The sequence below is a fragment of the Colossoma macropomum genome, unplaced genomic scaffold (genome assembly GCF_904425465.1).
Source record: "Colossoma macropomum unplaced genomic scaffold, Colossoma_macropomum, whole genome shotgun sequence".
Lineage (NCBI taxonomy): Eukaryota > Metazoa > Chordata > Actinopteri > Characiformes > Serrasalmidae > Colossoma > Colossoma macropomum.
Window position 1 is genome coordinate 8,851,780 of NW_023494793.1, and position 19,165 is coordinate 8,870,944.

Below are 19,165 nucleotides of genomic sequence, written 5' to 3' on the forward strand. Positions count from 1 at the left end.
TCAGTTGTGTGATTGTGAAGAACCTTTTTAAAGTTTAAACAACCTTCATATAAAGTAAAGAAAATATACTGATTGAAGTTTTTTTCCTAAAATTGTACATGCCAAGAACCATATAAGAACCCTTATTTTTGAGAATGTGCTTGGTGATAGTGATGTTAAGTGACTTGAACTTGGAGACTTCCCTTCAAGATTTAGTTACTTTAGACAAGATATTTCAACAAGCACTTCATTTGAGATATTTGACAGTTAATATATGTTCATATGCCAGACATAGCCTGACTAGACATATATACTGGAACAGTCCCATATTACAATGATTTGTGTGAAGTTATCTGCCTTGAGATTTAATTACCATTTAAGATACAAAGAATGCTATTTCATGTTCTCAGTCTCTTTAGAATAATACAAACAGTGGAAATAAAATGTCTAAATACTCTTGTGGTATAAAAAAACTATTAAGATAAATCATCTTTTTCCATCTTTGATGGAATCTTGCAACTAACAAAATTCAAGAGAAAACAAACAGATCATTATTAGGAAAAATTAATACAAATTGAAAGCCTATAATGCCCTGGGTGCATAAGCATGCACACCCTTTTATAATGGGAGCTGTAGCTGATTAGATTAGACAAAAGTTTTTTGACTGAATTCTAAAAGATGTATTTGGTGCAACAGCAACAGCGGCACAGCTGATCAACTAAAGAACACCATAGCTACTGTGAAGCATGATGGTGGGAGTATCATGATTTGGGCTGTTTTTCTTCAGTTTGGACAGGGTCTCCCTGTATGAAGACATTTTCTCACAAAACTTGTGTCAGAAAGCTGAAGACAAAGAAGAATTTCCCCTTCCAGCATGACTATGATCCAAAGCCCCCATCCAAAGGAACCATGGAAAGACTTCAGGAAGGAAGATCAGTGTCTTAGACTGGCCCAGTAAGAGCCCAAATCTCAATCCCTGTGAAATGACCTATACTGTACTGTATGCATGAGATCACCTGGTAATTTGAAGGAGCCTGAACTTTTTCGCACGGAAGACTGGACAAAAACCGCTAAGTCCAGGTGTAACTACTTTTTATATCCACTGAATATACTCTCTAGCTCTGTGAAACTTTCTAGACCTACCTAAATTTTTTCTTTTTCTTTTAGCTTTCTCCTAGCAAACTTAATCTTATTTGCTAGGCACTGTTCACAGCTTTCTGTTTCTGCTGAGTCTGCAAATCAGCCTGCTGCTGCAGTCAATATGTGGCTGTGTTTAAAAATAATGAGTGCGTATACCATCTTCTATGCAAAATAATGGGGTCAGATAAGATATGCAGTCTAACCAATTTAGTTATATTTGTATGATCCTCACCATCTTATCAACTCCTCTCTGCTGTGTTGAACCACTGAATATCTGGCCAACCTAATAATACAATCTTAAGAACAAATGGACTAAAATATGTTCTTTGGAGCAATGCCACAGAGGAACCACTTTTGGTCCCCTAGAGAACCTTCGGAAAGATTGGTTGAAATTGAAATCACAAAATTGAAAGGTTCCTTGAGGAACTAAAAGTGGTCCTTCTATGGTAATGCTTCAAAGAACCCTTTTTGATAACTTGATTGTACATTAAGGTTAGCATAAGGACATGGTACCACTGCCCCACAATGCATTTCCGGAACATCTAGGATTATTCACAGAATAACGTAATGAACAAGAGGGATAGGTACACAGAAACTGGCTAATGCATGAATTGCTATTTAAAGAGTCAGGGTCATGTGCTTTCTTTGGTTGTTCTTTCTCTCAGACCTGCTTTAGGCATGACAACTGCATCCATTCCACCGGGCTTCATCTAAGCATATCTCTGTCTGATGCGGTCGCTTCCATTGTTCGGCAGGTAAGTGGGTGCTGTAGTGCAGTGCATTAACTCCTTACCCCAGAGGCTTTTCCAGACGACTGGCTGGCGATCCCACTATCTCTCCCAGAGTGCAGAAGGTCTGACCCAGGAAATCCTGCAAGGACAGGGCGGCATAAAGGGAGAGAGAGGGAGAGGGCCCCGCAGGCGCATCCGGAGCGCAGCAAATGGAGTGAAGAGAGAGAGAGCACACTGAGTCAGAGCAGTGCTTTTCGTAGAAACACGTTGTACAGCTAATAAAGTCTAGGAAGGCATACACGTACGTTGAATTCGGAGGGCTTCCAGGAGGGAGAACGGGCGAGCGAGCAGCATTAACAACAACAAGAGTACATCATGTAACAGAAAAGGACAAAAATAAACCAAAAAGAAAAAAGAAAAGAAAAAAACAAGGCTGTTGTAGTCAGGTACAAAAGATGGTGGGCTAAAAAAAAGAGAGAGAGAGAAGGAAGAGAGAGAGAGAAAGCGAGCGAGAGAGCAGGGGGTATAACCACCCACTCTGATAATCCATTTACAGACATTAATGCGAGTACCAAATCATAAATCGTAACCAGACAGGAAAAAAAAATGGAAATGAACTTGTTTTGGTGATATGCAAACCACTGGCTGGGGTCGAATATATTCTTTATTAATATCCAGGGGTGACAAATAATAACTATCAAAGCTTCCACTTTTGAAATATTACTTTCCAAACTGTATTTAAGAGTTGGGAACTCTTATGTCTAACAGTTAAGACCCAGCTCTCTTTTTCTATTACAAATATTCTTAGGAAACAAGCACTGAAAGCTTTGATAATTGTACTTATAAATGGAACTGTTTCATTTCCTGTTGAAATGAACTTGCACATTACAGTGCGTTATGTGTGCATTGTGTGCACGCATAAAAAGATGTTGACTGAGACTTCAAAACAAACTGCCATCAATAAGGAGTAACTGGTTAATAGCAGTGTGCAGATGGTGCCTTATTAGTTAACAGACAGTGATCCAAAAACCATGAATCATAGTGTATGAAGCATTAAGCTCATGATTTATAGACATACTTCAACATGTGAACATGTAACTCTCATTTGCATAAAACCAAAAGTCATATGGAAAAAAACATGCGTGTAAAAACTGATGAGTCCAGTGTCTGAAGTGCAGAGGGGCTTAAATGCATTCAGGTTCCTCTTCAGGCAAGCACAAACACACACGCATAGCGCACTCGCATACTTACATGTTTGGCCAGATCTGGACTTTTGGAGTCAATGTCATATCTGAAATCAGAGAGTTGTACATGGATCATTCATACACGATATTAGAGATCATTTCCCCACTGTCTGCAAGGTTAAGTGTTATAAGATCACTGGGAATACATTCATTCAAAGCTGCAGTTTGATTCATTTATTCATGGGGATTATATGCAGAGAATGAAGCCTGTGTGCCACTAATGGGTCCATCAAAGTGAATCCAAATTGAAACATGTCCAACATGTGCCATAAGTGTTATTGTGCCAATGTCTGATTTCACCATGATGGAAAAACGTCATCACATACGAGCACAGCCCACTTTAATCCTGTCTTGATAAACCTCACATACAATGCATTCCTTTCATAATTGCACAGCGATATAATATTAGTTGTTTTTGGCTTTTAGTTGTTTAATTGTCTTCTTTCTTCAGCACATCTAAAATGAGACAATTACACTGGAAATGTGACTCTGCCTATGATGTTAAAGTGTAGCTTTAATTCCTTATTGTATTTACTTCTATATTGGGTGAAACACCATGTAAACACAGAACCTCATAGAAATCACAATGCTATTTGTTTATGGTTCTCTCATTTCAGGGAACCATAAATAATCAGACATTAACTTATCACGGCTCTGTCCACAAATGCATAGCAACTGTTGTCAGGTTGGACAAGCTTTACAGAACACTGGCAAAATTCCTATTCAACCTAACAATCTTTAGAGCCACTAAATAACAATGAGTTTTCAGTTTGTTGTTGTAGCTATGTAAAACATATGCTGCATTAAAGCTTATACTTACGCTCAGAATGGGAAAAATCTAGGGAAATGACTTTCGGGATGATTTTCTCGACTCTGAGCTCAGAGTATGACAGCAAATCAACATGGCTCCTCACTGTCAACAGTAGCAAAAAAACACTTCTACTTTTAAATTACATTCGTTTGGATCAGTCAACATACAAACATAGTCAATCAAACTAAAATTAAGCATGCAGACGTGTGTTGCATGTGCAGAAAACACATTAAATGAGGTAAAAATAAACATTACCTCTTGCATTGGAAAAACAGTTAGTTAATGATAGTGTTTCAGTAACTAGTTTGTTCTTGATTGTATTCCGGATGCTAAGGGAGCATGGACTAGAGTATTTTGGGGGCAGATTTTAGAGGGACCAGACCCTTGTTTGCAGCAGAATGTTCTGTAATTCAGCACCAAAAGTTTAACGAGTCTTGTTACAAGATCACGTCTGACCGAGCAAGACTAATCAAAACTAAGGAGGTTAGAAATGACAGCAACAAATTACATTAGCTTGATTACATGACAAAAAACCTACATCCAATCTATCTTTACAGAGTGGCTTTTTACACTAATATTAAGTAAATTTTATTTGAAATTTATAATGCATTCTAAAGTCACTTTTGACAGTGAGTTTTGTGGTACAGCTTCTCATTAGGTTGAAACGGATTTTTGCCAACGTTCTGTAAAGCATGTCCAACTTTGCAGCAGTAGCTACAAAAGAGTGCCCGGACAGGTCATGGACAGGTCACTTAGCTGCTTAGTTGTTTCTTGGTTAGCTGAATGTTGTTGCATCATTATTTCATCCATTGATGACAGATGTGGCTTTTGCATCTGCAGTCTCACTCAACATGAAGACAAAAGCAGTATCAATGCCAGTAGAGCAGGCCATCAAATTTCGGATAAATCAGTAAGAGATGTAAGCAGTAGTATAGGTGTGCCAAAACCAACTTTTTGGGCAGTGCCCACTCTACATAATAAGCATCATAAGCAGCTTAACAACTTCTGGGTTATTGTACCATTATGTATTGTCTAAGATGCTGGAGTGAGTGGAAAAAAAACAACTGTCTCAAAAAAGAATGTGCACATCTGGAGCCAAAGAAAAAGTGAAGACAGCTTAAAGATAAAGGTATGTTTTATGTTTCTGTGGAGTTAACGTTATGCCATTTTTTTGGCTTGTAGTTGGACACCAAAAAGTAGTCAGTCTGGGGTCTGTCTAATAAAGCAAGTTAAACTTAGACAGGTTTTCAGACTAAGCTTCGGCTTCACAAAACCACACAAACACAGACTCGGTTAACATGTTTTATGATGGCCAGTTATAAATTTATATAATTTAGACAGCTTGTGGTGGTCATAGTTATCAGTTCCGCTAATATCAACTAGCAAAATGGGGAGCTGCCCAGAAAAATCTTGCTCAGGGCCCCCAAAAGGCTCTGTTTTTGGGAAACATTGGTGAGATCAGCACCAGCAAAACACTCTCCAGGATACATGTGTCAAGGACCACCACAAAGAGAAAAATACACCAGCATGACCTCAGTCAACCACAAGATGTAAACCTTTGGTAAACACTTTTCACAAAAACCCACTGAGTTCTGGGACAAAGTCGTATAGACAGATGAGACGAAGATTAACCAGTATCAGAGTGATATAATGAGGGGAAATCCTGGAGAATGAAAAGAATTGCTCAAAGATCCAAAGCATATATGGCTGCCAGTTAAATCAGCTCAGCTGTCACTGATGGAAGCAGCAGGATGAATTCTGAAGTGTTCAGAATCCACATAACTACTCAGATCCAACAAGGTTTGGTGAATGGAATGTTACTGTGCATCAGACCAATGACAACATACACTGCTGAAGCAACCATGGACATTCTCAGGGCTTTTTTTCTCGATATGACAAATTAGGTACTCAATCAAAACCCCATTGAGCAATTGTTTCCTGATGGCGAGACTGAAGGCAAGGAGCACTTGAAACAAGCAGGGACATGAAAATGGCTGCAGTGCAAAGAAGATACCCAACCCATAGCAATGCTCATGGGTCAACTTCAGTCAATCATCAGCAATATCTGCAGCATAATCATTTAAGATTTAAATATCTTGACCAATTACTTACAGTCTGTTTAAATTGATATTATCTAAACAAAAGCCTATGATTTCCACATGGTTCACCCAATATGAACGTTAATAACTTCAAATTAAAGCTGATGTTCTTCACTTTAACCTCAGTGCTTCATTTCAAATCCAGTGGCTTGCAGTACAGAGCTAAAAGAAACATTTTTCACTGTCCAATTACTTATGGAGTGGCTGTATTTGGCTGTAATATTCAGCTGGAAATCCCCAATGATGGCAATTCTCATCAATCAAACAGACGACAGCTTCACCTGCTTATAATTAAAACTTAATGGCAAGAGCCACAGCACCATACTTTGGAGAAATTGTGCTATCCTCAGATCTACTCTGATGCCCTGACTCAGACATCCAAGTTCCCTTATTAAGTCTTTATATCAGTGGTTGAATCCCTGTGGGTTGAGCATTAATAACTCACGATATTAAAAAGTGCAGTTGGATTCAGTAGCGCAGGGCCACATGGCCCTCACCGTATGTGCATATTTGCCTTGTTAAGGAGAAGAAGTGTCATTACAGAGCTGTAATGTGATTCAGCGGCAACTCTCAGAGGTTTGCAATTATATCCTGCACCTCTGGCCAGCTCTGCGCTTTCCCCTTTCAACTGAGGGAAAGCTATTGAGGCTAAAGAAAGTGAGCTGGAAGGATGGAAGAGCACTGTGTAATTCATCCGGGACGGAGTGTCAGCCTCTTTTGTTGAGCACTTTCCAGAAGATTGAGGACAAAACTCGACTAAAATATTTAGCAGACTTTTTACTGATTCAACCAGCAGCCTCAACACATGACAAAGAGGACATATATACACAATTAATAATTACAAAGAACACACAGAACCGAGGAGTGGTGGGCAAGAGATAAACGGGGGGCAAGCGGGGGGATGGGGGGGCAAGCAGGGGGAACAGAAAGGAGAGAAACAGACAGAGAAAGGGTGAAAGAGATTGCATGGTGTAATGGGATGTTGTAGTGGAGCTGGTTTGTTGTTTTAAGAAACTGAATTCAACTACATTGAATTGAGAGAAGAGAAGGTGAGAGATACAGGGAAAAACTGATATGAAGAGAGCGAGAGAGGGAGAAAGAGAGAAAAGGAAGAAACGAGTTGCAGAGAAAGAGGTAGGGACAGAAAGTGAGAGGTGGAAATTAGAGACAGGAAGGGGGGAAGAGAGGACACGAATGAAAGAAAGCACGAATGAATGAATGAATGAAAGAAAGCACGAATGAATGAATGAATGAATGAATGAATGAATGAACAGAGGACTCCCCACAGCATAAGGAAGTGGGCCAGCACATCTGAGAGGCTGATTCCTCTGTGCCGGCATCAAAGGGATTAACTTACATGTCAAAACGCAGATTCTGCTTCTCCTCAAAGAAATAGTCCAGAATGTACTTCCTCACAAAGTCTGGGTTCAGTGTGTTGTCAATCACTTCTGTCCTGCCAAACTGAGAGAAAGAGAAAGAGAGAGAGAGAGCAAGAAAAAGAGGGAGAGAGAACAGCAGCAAAGCATTGATAAAAATCTCAGTCACAGAGAAAGCTGACAGATACATATCTCTTTACTCTTTTTTTCTCGGTGGCTCTGTAGTCACAGCTGCAGACTCGCAGCCGTATGGAACAAAGAGAGCGGGATGTTGGCATGCTTTTCGAGGGCTCTGCGCTTCTCTGCTACCGAGAATTGAGCGAGTAATCACCTCTCAGGAAAGTACAGTCTGTGTGTATGTTTTTGTGTGATAACACCGTCCGCTAATGAGATGCACACACGGAATGAATATTCTCAAACCGTCATGAAGGTTGCACATGGTGTTCCTGGCTTGGCTCCTAGCTCGTACATATGTTAAGTCTGCCATGAAAGTTTCCCAAGACAAAGGCCAACGACATCACCTTTCAAGCTATTCAAACACCTGGTCCTGTACGACTTTGCAGCAAAGAGTGTACCAGCTTGGATTAGGGAGTGGTGGGTCTGAAGTATTGACATGCCCTATCCTGATATCAGTTCTCACATGAAAACATCAACATTCACTTTCTTTGCAATGGAATGTGAATTTGATGATGAAAAAGTGTGGAAAAAACACCGCAGCAAAAAACTGCACAGGACAGAAACTACTCTTGCCTTTGCTGTCCTCCTCAAAGTCACACAACTGCAGGACCCTGAAAGAGTCAGAGACCAGCCTTCATTTATGTAATTTTCAGTCAAAATGGAAAAAACTGTTCAAGTTATTTTCTTCAGGAGATATTTCTGAGGAGATCAGATATAAGATAGTCCATTTGCACAAACAAGGTGAAAGTCAAAGGAAAAAAGACATAGAAGTCAAGCTCCACTCTTGATTCAGATCTGAAAAAATCCTGTCAGAATCACTGTGAGAAGACAACTCAACACTATGAGTCTGAAAGGATGTATAGCTGTCAAGAAGTTGTTACTGAGAAAAGGAAATAGTGGCAAATCAAACAAAAAAGCTGCTGGTGTTCTCAGAACAATAAGCTGACCATCCCAGAGTGACCTCAACATCACAGAATGTGTTTGGGATTACTGGGATTGTGAAAAGGAGAAAATACAACCAACTTCTAAGACTGAACTCTGAATCCCTGCAGATTTCTTAGAAAAACTGAAACCAAGTTTCCTGAAAAGAGTGGAAGCTGTAATAAAGGCAAAGTGTGGACACACTAAATACTGAAAAAAGTTATATTTATTCAGTGTAATTTTCTGTTAACTATATATTTTCTGTTTTTTTCTGATATAATTTATAAATTGTACTTTAATGGTCGTTTTCACTGAAAATTACATAAATTAAGGTGGTATCTGACTTTTGCACAGTACAAATTTTTACCAGTTCTTTAATGATCACATACAAATCACACATATTTTATAAATTGTAGGCTATCAGTACTGATGTTTATATATTAATTTGGTATTGGGTTGAAAAGAACTTCAGCGATTTTGTCCATCAAACTTTCATGTACAAAGAACACTCAGGTTCTTTGTAAACAGGCTGTCCCTGAATATAAATGCATTATTCAGAGAAGCTCAAAAAGTAGGTTTGAACCTAAGATTTGTTCCTTTTCAATAATTTCAATGATTTTTTCTGTTTTCAAGACTTTGCTTTGCCTGTCAGTTCAGTAGACAGGGAGACACTAAACGCACCATGATGCACTGTGTGAAGAGTCAGAGCTGAGCAAAACTGTCAGCAAAAAAGCAATTCCACTGTCTAACAAAGGATTGCACAATCCTCCATGTTGGTCTTTTGGGAGCCGAAAACCAACACGTTAACAGGTAAGAATTAAATTATTATAATATGTTCGCCAAATGTACACTTAAACATAACAGCAGGAAAACGTCTTCCCAAATCATTCAGATGTGCAAGCTAAGTCACTAGCTAGTTCACTGCAGTTCACTCAGTAAACTGACCACACAGCTCCATAAACAATGGTTACAAGCACTTTAACTTGGCTCTGACTGTTTGCTATGGGTGGCTTTTTTAGTAGTAGCCTGTTTCAGATATCACGTTTGGTTTTGTTTACTCGTATGCAAGCTAATGTGTTTTCTGCAGGGCTGTATCTTGGTATCAGCAATAGAAAAAGTCGATTACAGCCTCCAAGGCAGCAGAGGTATCCATACTATCTATACCAGAAAATCCTCCACCTCGTATTTCCATTTTTGACATTTTTCAGTTTTTGACATAATTAGAAAATACCTGTTACCCTTTACATTGTTTGTAAATGTCATGATGAATGGATTAAAAGAAATGAAGTAACATGATTTGTAAAAAAGTCTGGGTCCATTGACTTACATTAAAAGTAAAGTATGTCTTTTTTCCTTCTCCTGTAAAGTTACCATGAGATAGCTTAGAGAGGGATGAGCTGGTTAGAGAGCAAGCTGTTACAGAACAACTCTGCTTATGTATGGCGTGGCCTTCAACTGCTGGAAAATAAAGCACCACAACTTGTGTGAAAGCAGTGTTTCTTTTAATAGATGGAGAGCGCTACAAGTGGTGTTTAAAAGTAAAAATTTTGTTCTGTGCACAAAAGCAGAGATAGAGAAAGTTTGTGAGTTCAAATGCATCACGTTAACACCTGCAAATGGCAAATCTCTAACAGAACGCCACATCTAAAACCATCTCTGCTCTGCAGTCCTAAACCCCTTAAAATCCCAGGCTTATTACATACAAAGCCTTATTATTTAGTAACTACAGGGTTTTTAATGCAAACTGGCTGTGCTATTCTTAGGTTATAGAAGTGTGTAATAAAACTTTGGTCTCACCAGTGGGCCCTAGCCATTTAAGGGGTTGAAGAAGGCTCGGTGGTTGTTTTTTTTCCAGAAAAGAGTGGCTTGTCACAGCTCAAGGCTGTAAGCTGTGTGATCTTGGGCTGTATGATGAGGCGAGAGGAGAGCGATGTTTCTTCAGAGGAGCCGAGGTGCCAGTCCTCTCTAAGGATGCGCTGTTCTCCCCTCAGAACTGCTGCTCAACCAAGAGACAGCAGTTTGTTCCCTCAGCTAATTGTGTTTACCATGAATAATTCAACCTAAAGAGGCAACTTTTCAGATGTGTATAAATAAAATATCCCTCACAGGAGTTAGCAGGCTCTGACAGTGTGAACGGTCAGAAAGAGAGCTAAACTAGTGGTGAGGAGAATAAAAGGAAGGGTTGAAAGTTCGAGGAGTCAATAACGATGGCGTGGTTGAAATGCAGATTATGAGGCAGCTGGGAGATTTTCGTTGTGATTTTTGATGTCTTGGCAGTACGTCTCTATATAGATTTTTTCTCTGTTAGACTACAATAAAGGACTTTTCAAATACTTAATATTTCACACATCAGAGCATAACATAAATATCAGAACATAAATATGGAAAAGTGGAGCAAAAAAGTTGACGCATGTCCTCATCTGAGCTTTGAAAACATAAAAAATGCAGATGCAGATACTTTGCCATAACTGCTGACTGCATAATTAGGGGAGGGCAGGGTTTGTTGGCACAGTTTTTACCCTGTGCCATACATATCAGACACACTATACATTAGGACAGGGGTCAGCAACCCAAATGTTAATTAAAGCCATGTTGTACTTTCAACAAAAATCAAACCACCTTAGGAGCCACAACATTTTCTGTCCATTTTACCATCTTGGCTATAAATATGTCTCAATATGTGCTAGTGTAGGCTAAAATCTATAAACAAACACGCAGACTTACTTTGCTCTGCTTTAAGCTTTAGCTCAGCTATAGCCGCTTTTATCTTTTTATCTTAGGCATGAAACTTTTCCTCAAAAGTAGAATAGTTTTTTTAGTAAAACGTCTCTCAACGTTCGATTTTTTATGAGGCTGTAGTCAGCTTCTCATTCGAATTTTCCCTTTTTAACCTTAAATGGCATCTGAGGTGCCAGAATGTAACTGCTGCACCATTTAAGGTGAAACAGGAAAATTCGAACGAGAAGCTGGAGAATGACAAGCTGACTGTAGCTTTGCAGCTTGTTAGTGTTCGGCAGTTCCTCATTGCAGATTAAACACAATGTTCACCGGCTTTGCTGTTTCATTAGCTACCACTAAACTGGTTGCAGTTGTCTGTGTTGCTATGGTGACCAGCAGTCTGCATGCCAACCTTCAGGGTTAAAGCGTGAATTAGCATTTATTCATTAACTCCAGTGTTTAAGACCATTTATTGTTAAACTGTATTAGAACGATTAGCAGAGCTTTATTTTACTGCAAAGAACGATCATTTAATTTTTACCTAAAAATCTAATTCTGCTGTAGAGCCGCAACAGGGCAGTAAAAGAGCCATATGCAACTCCAGAGCTGCATATTGCCGACCTCTGCATTAGGATAACCCAACAAGCAACAAATAAAAGATGTACATCTTAAAAAAGACACTTTCAATCTCAAAAAATATTTCCTGGAAGCAGTGTAGTTATGACTAAATTCAAGTTATGCACTTGCGCCAACCAGCCCCAACATGGAGTTGGTCAGCACATATTATGGAGATGGTTGGCACAATGTTAAAGAGCCATAGGTTCAAAGAATAAAGCAACAAATAGACAAATATAAACTTGAAGGCAAACAAATAAGTTTTTTTTTAAACCAATTAAACTCATTAACAATTAAGCCAATAATGAATTAACATTTATTGATGTTTCATTGGTTTATTAATGTCATGTTTAGAACAGTGATGGACAAAGTACTTCTGTACTTCATGGAAAGTAGAGATGCCCCTCAGAAAAATACTACTCAAGTAAAAAGTAGAGGTCCTCTTTTTATATTTCATATTTAAAAAGTCATACTTGATATGTAAATAGAGTTCTGAGATCTCTGGGCCAACATTACAGCTGGGGTCTGTTTGATTATGCTGAAGTAAGTGAGACCACTTCATGTCAGAGAGAGGTATTCACATTCAAAAGACCCAGAGTGGAGAGAATGGCACACAGCCAGGACCAACTAAACACTCCCAGATTCTGATCTGTGAGAGCAGCGTTCTCCTTATCACTGTCAACATATGAGACCGCCTCAACTGAGCACTGTAGCTATCTAAGAGGAGACCACCATCCCACCTAAATCAGCTTTATTCATCAAACCACCCCTTTCAAAATGTGTATCTTACTCAGCGTACTAAACCCATAAATCACCGCTGTTCTCGTCTCATTATCATTTTGTTTCCCAATTTCCAAAGCTAATCTCTAGAAACCCAGCAGTCATTATCGGCCCCAGATCTCATTTGTCTTTAAATTAAGATAGATGCCTTTGTTTATGTAACCGGCCTTGGTACTAGAATGGATGTCTTTATATCTAATCTCTGTCATCTCAACCTAGATACAGTCTACATACTCCTGATAGTTTTATCATGCAGACTGCAAGCTAGCTTGGTGGTTCTGGTATGAACCTGCTTTTTGAAGTCAGGGCAAAGTGCATACTTAGAAGGGTCTGAGTTCTGGAGTAGCTCATGTAGGTTGACAATTAGTACAATGGCAATGCATATTTTAAATTCTCTCTTACAGTAAGAAATTGAGCTTGATTGACAACTATTTATTTGCATTTTTTACCAAATATAGATTTTTTAAGATTAAAATAATCAGAGAACACACTTCTGCACTTTTTAATGCATGCTTATTGTTTATTTGATGAATTTAACATATTGGGAAAAAATAAAACTGTTCTGGCTGATTTTATATTTTAAGTTTTATTTTTTTCCATTATGTTAAACTCAGCAAATAAATAGAAAATGTGCAATAGAATTTGCATAAAAATGCCATATTTAACTTTGTTCCTTGTAGAGGATGTGTTAACTTATTTTCACTTAGAAAATTAACAAAACGTCATTTGATTGGAAGTGTTCAAAAGTTTGCAATGAAATGTAAATGTATAAAGGTAGTTTTGTTCCAGTCCAGGGACGACTGATGTAAATGTGCTAGTAAGGCTCCTCGCTCTCTTTTAAAGAAAACAAAAGGCAGCAAAAAAGATTTCATTTTTAGCATCCACATCTTTTAACTTGCTGTTAACAACTAGAAGTTGATTACTTTGGACTTGCGATTTGGCTTTGAATCACATCTAGCCTTAGCTACAGATTCACACAGTCAATCTGTGATTCCATGTGAAGTGTGTTGTGCTGTATTAGATGCAGTAAAGTGCCCCAGATAGCTTTATCCATCCTTAGCCCACAAATTCCTGCTAGTACTAGTTGGGACGGATATGTCTGGTGCTGAAATCTGACTGGCAGAGACACAATCAAAGCCGCTGTAAAACATTGCTTATAACAACATACACATTATGGACTTCTTACCTCTGTAGGCATGTGGGCATGTCATTACATGGCGATGTTTAAAGCAAAAACATTTTAATTTGCTTTACAATAAATCTGTATTTATCTGATTTCCACCAGTCCAATAATGAAAATAATTATATACATATATATATATATAATTTGTATAATCGCCTGTAACAGACATTCTTGTCATGTTCTGTTTATGTGGTAGTTGATAAAAAAGTGCAATGTTTCAATGGGTCATACTGATGAGCTCAGTGACTTCAAACATGGCACTGTCATAGGATGCCACCTCTGCCACAAGTCAGTTTGCGCCTGCCCCTGTCAACTGTAAGAGCTATTATTGTGAAATGGAAGCACCCAGGAGCAACAACAACTTAGCTACGGAGTAGACCACGCAAACTCACAGACTGGGGCCGCCGAGTGCTAAAGCGCACAGTCCCCATTCTCTGTAGAATCATTCAAGAGCAAGTTCCAAACTTTACTCTGGAAGCAACATCAGCAAAAGAACTGTGCATCAGGAGCTTCACGGAATGGGTTTCCATGGCTGAGCAGCTACACACAAGCCTAAGATCAAAATGCATAGTGCCAAACATCAGATGGAGTGGTGTAAAGCGCACTGCCACTGGACTCTGGAGCAGTGTAAATGCATTCTGTGGAGTGATGAATCATGCTTCCCTATCTGGCTGTCTAATGGAAGAGTCTGGGTTTGGCGAATGCCAGGAGAATGTTACCTGCATGACTGCATTGTGCCAACTGTAAAGTTTGGAGGAGGAGGGATAATTAGTTCCAGTGAAGGGAAATGTTAATGCTTCAGCAGACCAATACATTTTGGACAATTTTGGACAATCCCCATTGAACATCTTTAGGATAAACTAGAATGGAGATTGCGAGCCAGGCCCTTTCATTCAGCATCAGTGTCTGACCTCACAAATGTTCTTCTGGAGGAAGATTTTTTTTGGAGAAAGATTCCCACAGATACACTCTAAAATTTGTAGAAAGCCTCCCAGAAGAGTGGAAGCTGTTATAGCTGCAAAGGAGGGACCAACTCCATATTAACACTTATGGATTTAGAATGGGATGTCATAAAAGCTCCTGTAGCTGTAATGTGTGGGTGTCCCAATACATTTGTCCATACAGTGTAGGTGTTGTTTTTTTAGCCGTCAAATTCAATATTATGACCAGCCATCACTGTACGGCAGTATACTCTTACAGTGACATGCTATCAGAAACACAGCCTAGCTGACCTCCATTTTTAGTCTTGACTCAGTGCCCCACAAAACTAATGTTGGTCTTCTCCTTTGAAGGATTTTTCCATGCAATTGTGTAATTTTACATTTTGTCATGGCATATAAAAGCATAGTGCTGCCACTCAAGTTTTTTCCTCCATGAGAGGAGCACATAACCAATCAATTCCACCCTGTTCTACTCCATAGCGATATTAAGTTACTTCCTGATATCTCTGCAGAACACATGACAGCTGGAACCACCGCTAGAGCTCAACCTGATTGTAGATACCCATCACAGTACAGACAGAGAGTGACTGGGCGGGCAAATCCAGTTTGGTGGAGAAATTAAAGCCTAGCAGAGAGAGGGAGTTAAGATAAAGAGGTTGAGTTTGAAGTTTTGACATTTGGAAGACAACTCAGACTTAATAAAAAAAGGTGCGTAAAAAGGTAGACCTTAAGCCATCTGCTGTTAATATAAATGGCATCAAGCATAAAATTGAAAGATCATAAACTGTAGAGAAAAAGCATTGCCTTGAGATTTGCAGAGCCTTCAAGCTGAGAAATTTTTGTGGAAATACAGCTCTTTATAGAAAACATGGATACTGTATTCTAGCTGCGTCCCTGTGCTTGAACGTAACATTGCTCTAATATGAATTTGAAAGAAATAAGGACATTTGAATAATCATTGCTGACATAAGAAAACCTTGTATCTCCTGAATGTTCATTTTCTAACAGAAAACAGAAATGTGTCATGTAAACAGATCATGGGAAGACAAATTTTTCTAAACAATTTGCTGTAGTATGAAAACACTGTTAAAGTTTCAAATTATACCAGTCACTCTCCAGTACATACGATCCATATATGGAAAGTAATCTGCAACAGCTGGTTTTTAATTCACTTTTTTGCGATGTCACAAAAACCATTGCATTTACAATTATCTGCCTATTTGGCTTACAGCAGGTTAGCTCCACCCATTCATACTGAGGTTATAAGAAGTGTTTCAGGCCGGACTGTATTTTGAATCAAAGCTCATTTACATAAATCAGTCTTACAAATGAACAGTAACAAAAACAGAACGTTTAATTTTAAAGAATAACGAGAGGTTGGAAACTGGTCATGTAAAAATAATGACTTTTGGGATACTGTAAACCTGCATAAGTTAGCAGAGCTCAAATGTTTCCTTGATATTTTCAACTTTATAAAGTTAAATATCTTTATATTGTTAAAGTTACAACAATTTAAAAGATTAAAATGTTTAACAAACAAAATTCAGGCTTTTTTCAGATGGTAGAGTGATGTGATTGTGTGACTGATCATTTCCATAAACACTGGCTGCTTGAGTGATAATACTGCAGTATATGTGGTGGATTCTACTGTACTAGTATTTTGCATTCTTTATAGGGCAGTAGCTATGTACTGTGCCAGACTAAAGCAAAAAGGGGAACGTATAATTGCAGTTATATCAGTGTACACATAAAATATAAGTACATCTACTTTAGTAGAAGGTTTGCTGTGTGCAACGCTATGAATATTATCATTATTTTCAATTTTATTGCCATTGTTGACATTATTGATGTTACTGAAAATAATTCGATCATTTACACGCATTCTACCTCCAACAATGAAACTGATGTATTACTGATGAATAACAAAACTGTCAGTGATGAGTAAGTAATGAATAAACGCCACTATGTTTACTTTAGTATAAGTGTTGAGTATGTTTTAAGTTGTTTTTATTTAGTTGAACTTATGAATTTCAAATTGGGGTTTACAGTGTACATAAACCTATATAAACATCAATGGAGTAAAATGTAATACATGTAAACAATATAAAATTAAAATTGGCTACGATATAACCAATTTTAATGCTTGTTAATGTAAGGAGATTCATTTTGGACCATTTCTATTGGTCCAATCATCATGAAAAGTTCACGCAATGCAAAAAGCAGCTGATATTTTTAAAAGGTGTAAAAATGACTTTCTAAAGAAAAGAAAAATGAAATACAAGGCTTTGATATGACTGGCAAGTTAACAACATGACATTTCTCGGGCGTTTGGAACATGAGGAAATTGATTTTCCTGTTTGAGCTGTGCAGAAAACATATATTATCTCAGGCAAGAGGAAACGAAAACATCTCTGTCTTTTCAAAAGCCTAGGAGACCACTGCTGGTCTTGAAGGAGAAACTATTTATAATCTTAAACATTCGTGCAGTGGTGTTCCCAGGGCCTGACAATATGAAATAACAGGGGAGGAAATAACAGTGGAATGATTCACGCTCTACCTCCTCAGCATTTCTTTTGTAGTGGTGGAAAAAAACACAAGAAGAGGAGAGAACAGAGGATGAGGACGATGGGAGAACATCCGGTCTGTCAGGCAGTCTGTGGTCTACACAGCTTTAATCATTAGTGTCGGAGTAGTGGAGGACATCGTAGGAATGGAGGATGAAGATGGAGGACCGCCTCTGAGCTGGAGAAGTGTTAATTAAGAAGCTTCAATGCCACAGAGAGAACACCGTCAATGTCTTCCTCTGCATGGTCAAACCTCCTCTCAGCCTGAGAAGGAAGACCCAGCTTTATCATGGTCACGCCGCTTGAATGCTTCTGCTGTCTGACCGATGCTATCACAAAACACCCTCTTTCATGGTGAAGACAGCAAGCGAGAGTCTACATGACTAATCTGAGGAAGTGATTTGCTTTACTTGCTTGTATTGTGTTCACTGACCTCTTTGTGAAAAATGTTACACTAACAAGCCTGAAGGGGAAAGAAGAGGAGAGCACTGCCTGAACAATGCTGTCATCTGCTTTTGTGGGATTTAATTAAGCCTTAAACCAGAAGTCTTGAATCCTCAAATCCAGTTTCCGGTCCTGGATTTCTTAATCGCTAGTGGGTCATTGAACTGTTGAACTGATTGGCCACCCAGTGTCATACCTATACCTAGCAGGGATTACAAAATCCAGGACTGGAAATTGGATTCACTGGAAAGTGGAGCCACTTCTTCACTCTCGTTTACATATTTACATATTAGTTTCATAGTAGCTAAAAAATATGAAATGATACCACTTTTTTTAAAAAAAAAAGTCCAGTTCTTTTATTTTCAGTTAATCCCTCACAAAAAAAATGCAGAAACATCACTTACAAATATGTGCAAATTTAGACTATATATAATAAAGTAACTTTAATTCCAGTACGATACTTAGCTATCTATTTGTTGCTCCTATGTAAGCTACTTGTTGTCCAGCTGATAATTGATATTATTACAAATTACGCAAATTATCACTCTTTTGCTCTCTTTCAAGTGCCACTTCTTTATTGCCTTTACTGAACCATTCCTTTTATACAATGATACCAGGATTAGTTCAAAAGTGTAATAAAAAGACTGTAGTTATTTATAGGGTATACATAACAATAAACAGAACAATCATAACTCATCAATTACAAACATACATACTTTGCCAGTTAGAAACATTATAAAGTCATATGCAGAAGTGTCCAAAAAATGCCATATTTAAGTGTGTTCTCTGTAAAAGATGTGTTCACTGTTATTTTCACTTAAAAAAATCAACATAAAACGTCTCTTGACCTGGGCTGCTTCAACTTATACATCAGTGTAATGTAGATTTTCAGTGTGTATAGAATATATTTATCATTACAGAATACAGTTATCAATACAATTTATTAAGTAATATTAAAAGCTAGCCCAAATGATAATTATATGGTAACTATATTACTATTAGGGAAAATATGAACTATGGAGGAAGGCTCACACGTGGCGCAAGAGAATATGAACCACAAAGTTATCATTTATCACAATAATTCTGCAGATGATAATGGTTTGACTGAATTTACATTATTGTCCAAACCTGCTTGTCACTTCACTTTATGTTTGGTTACAAGCAATTCTGTAATATTTCACACTAGATTTATGACAGAATTTGGTCAAATTTGTTTCTTTATTCCTCTTCAATGTCTGGTCCAGCACTTTCTTCTGGTACTGGCCTGATACGAATACTGGATCTCCAGTAGTGACTAAATAATTCATAGTAGTTACTGAATAAACTATAGTAGTCGCTGCATAAGAAATCTTAAAATTAATCACTGGATAAAAAGTGTATGGGGTTAAGAAGGCTGCCATGTCCAGTTTAGAACAACACCACATGACCTTCGCTGCAGAGGA

The 19,165-nt window shown here is 38.2% G+C and overlaps 1 protein-coding gene across 3 annotated transcripts in view; it reads right to left on the bottom strand.

Moving 5' to 3' along the window:
* Positions 1-19,165, bottom strand: part of cpne5a (copine Va) — a 137,231-nt gene that overhangs the window by 93,242 nt on the left and 24,824 nt on the right. The window contains exons 4-7 of one of the 3 annotated variants that reach the window (XM_036577976.1): positions 7,362-7,465; positions 3,102-3,141; positions 2,156-2,170; positions 1,913-1,989 (exon numbers count right to left, since the gene is read on the bottom strand). In XM_036577976.1, the coding sequence (XP_036433869.1) occupies positions 1,913-1,989; positions 2,156-2,170; positions 3,102-3,141; positions 7,362-7,465 (236 nt within the window). Of the gene's footprint in view, positions 1-1,912; positions 1,990-2,155; positions 2,171-3,080; positions 3,142-7,361; positions 7,466-19,165 lie in introns of all 3 variants that reach the window. The other 2 variants (XM_036577975.1, XM_036577977.1) reach the window with 2 other exon arrangements.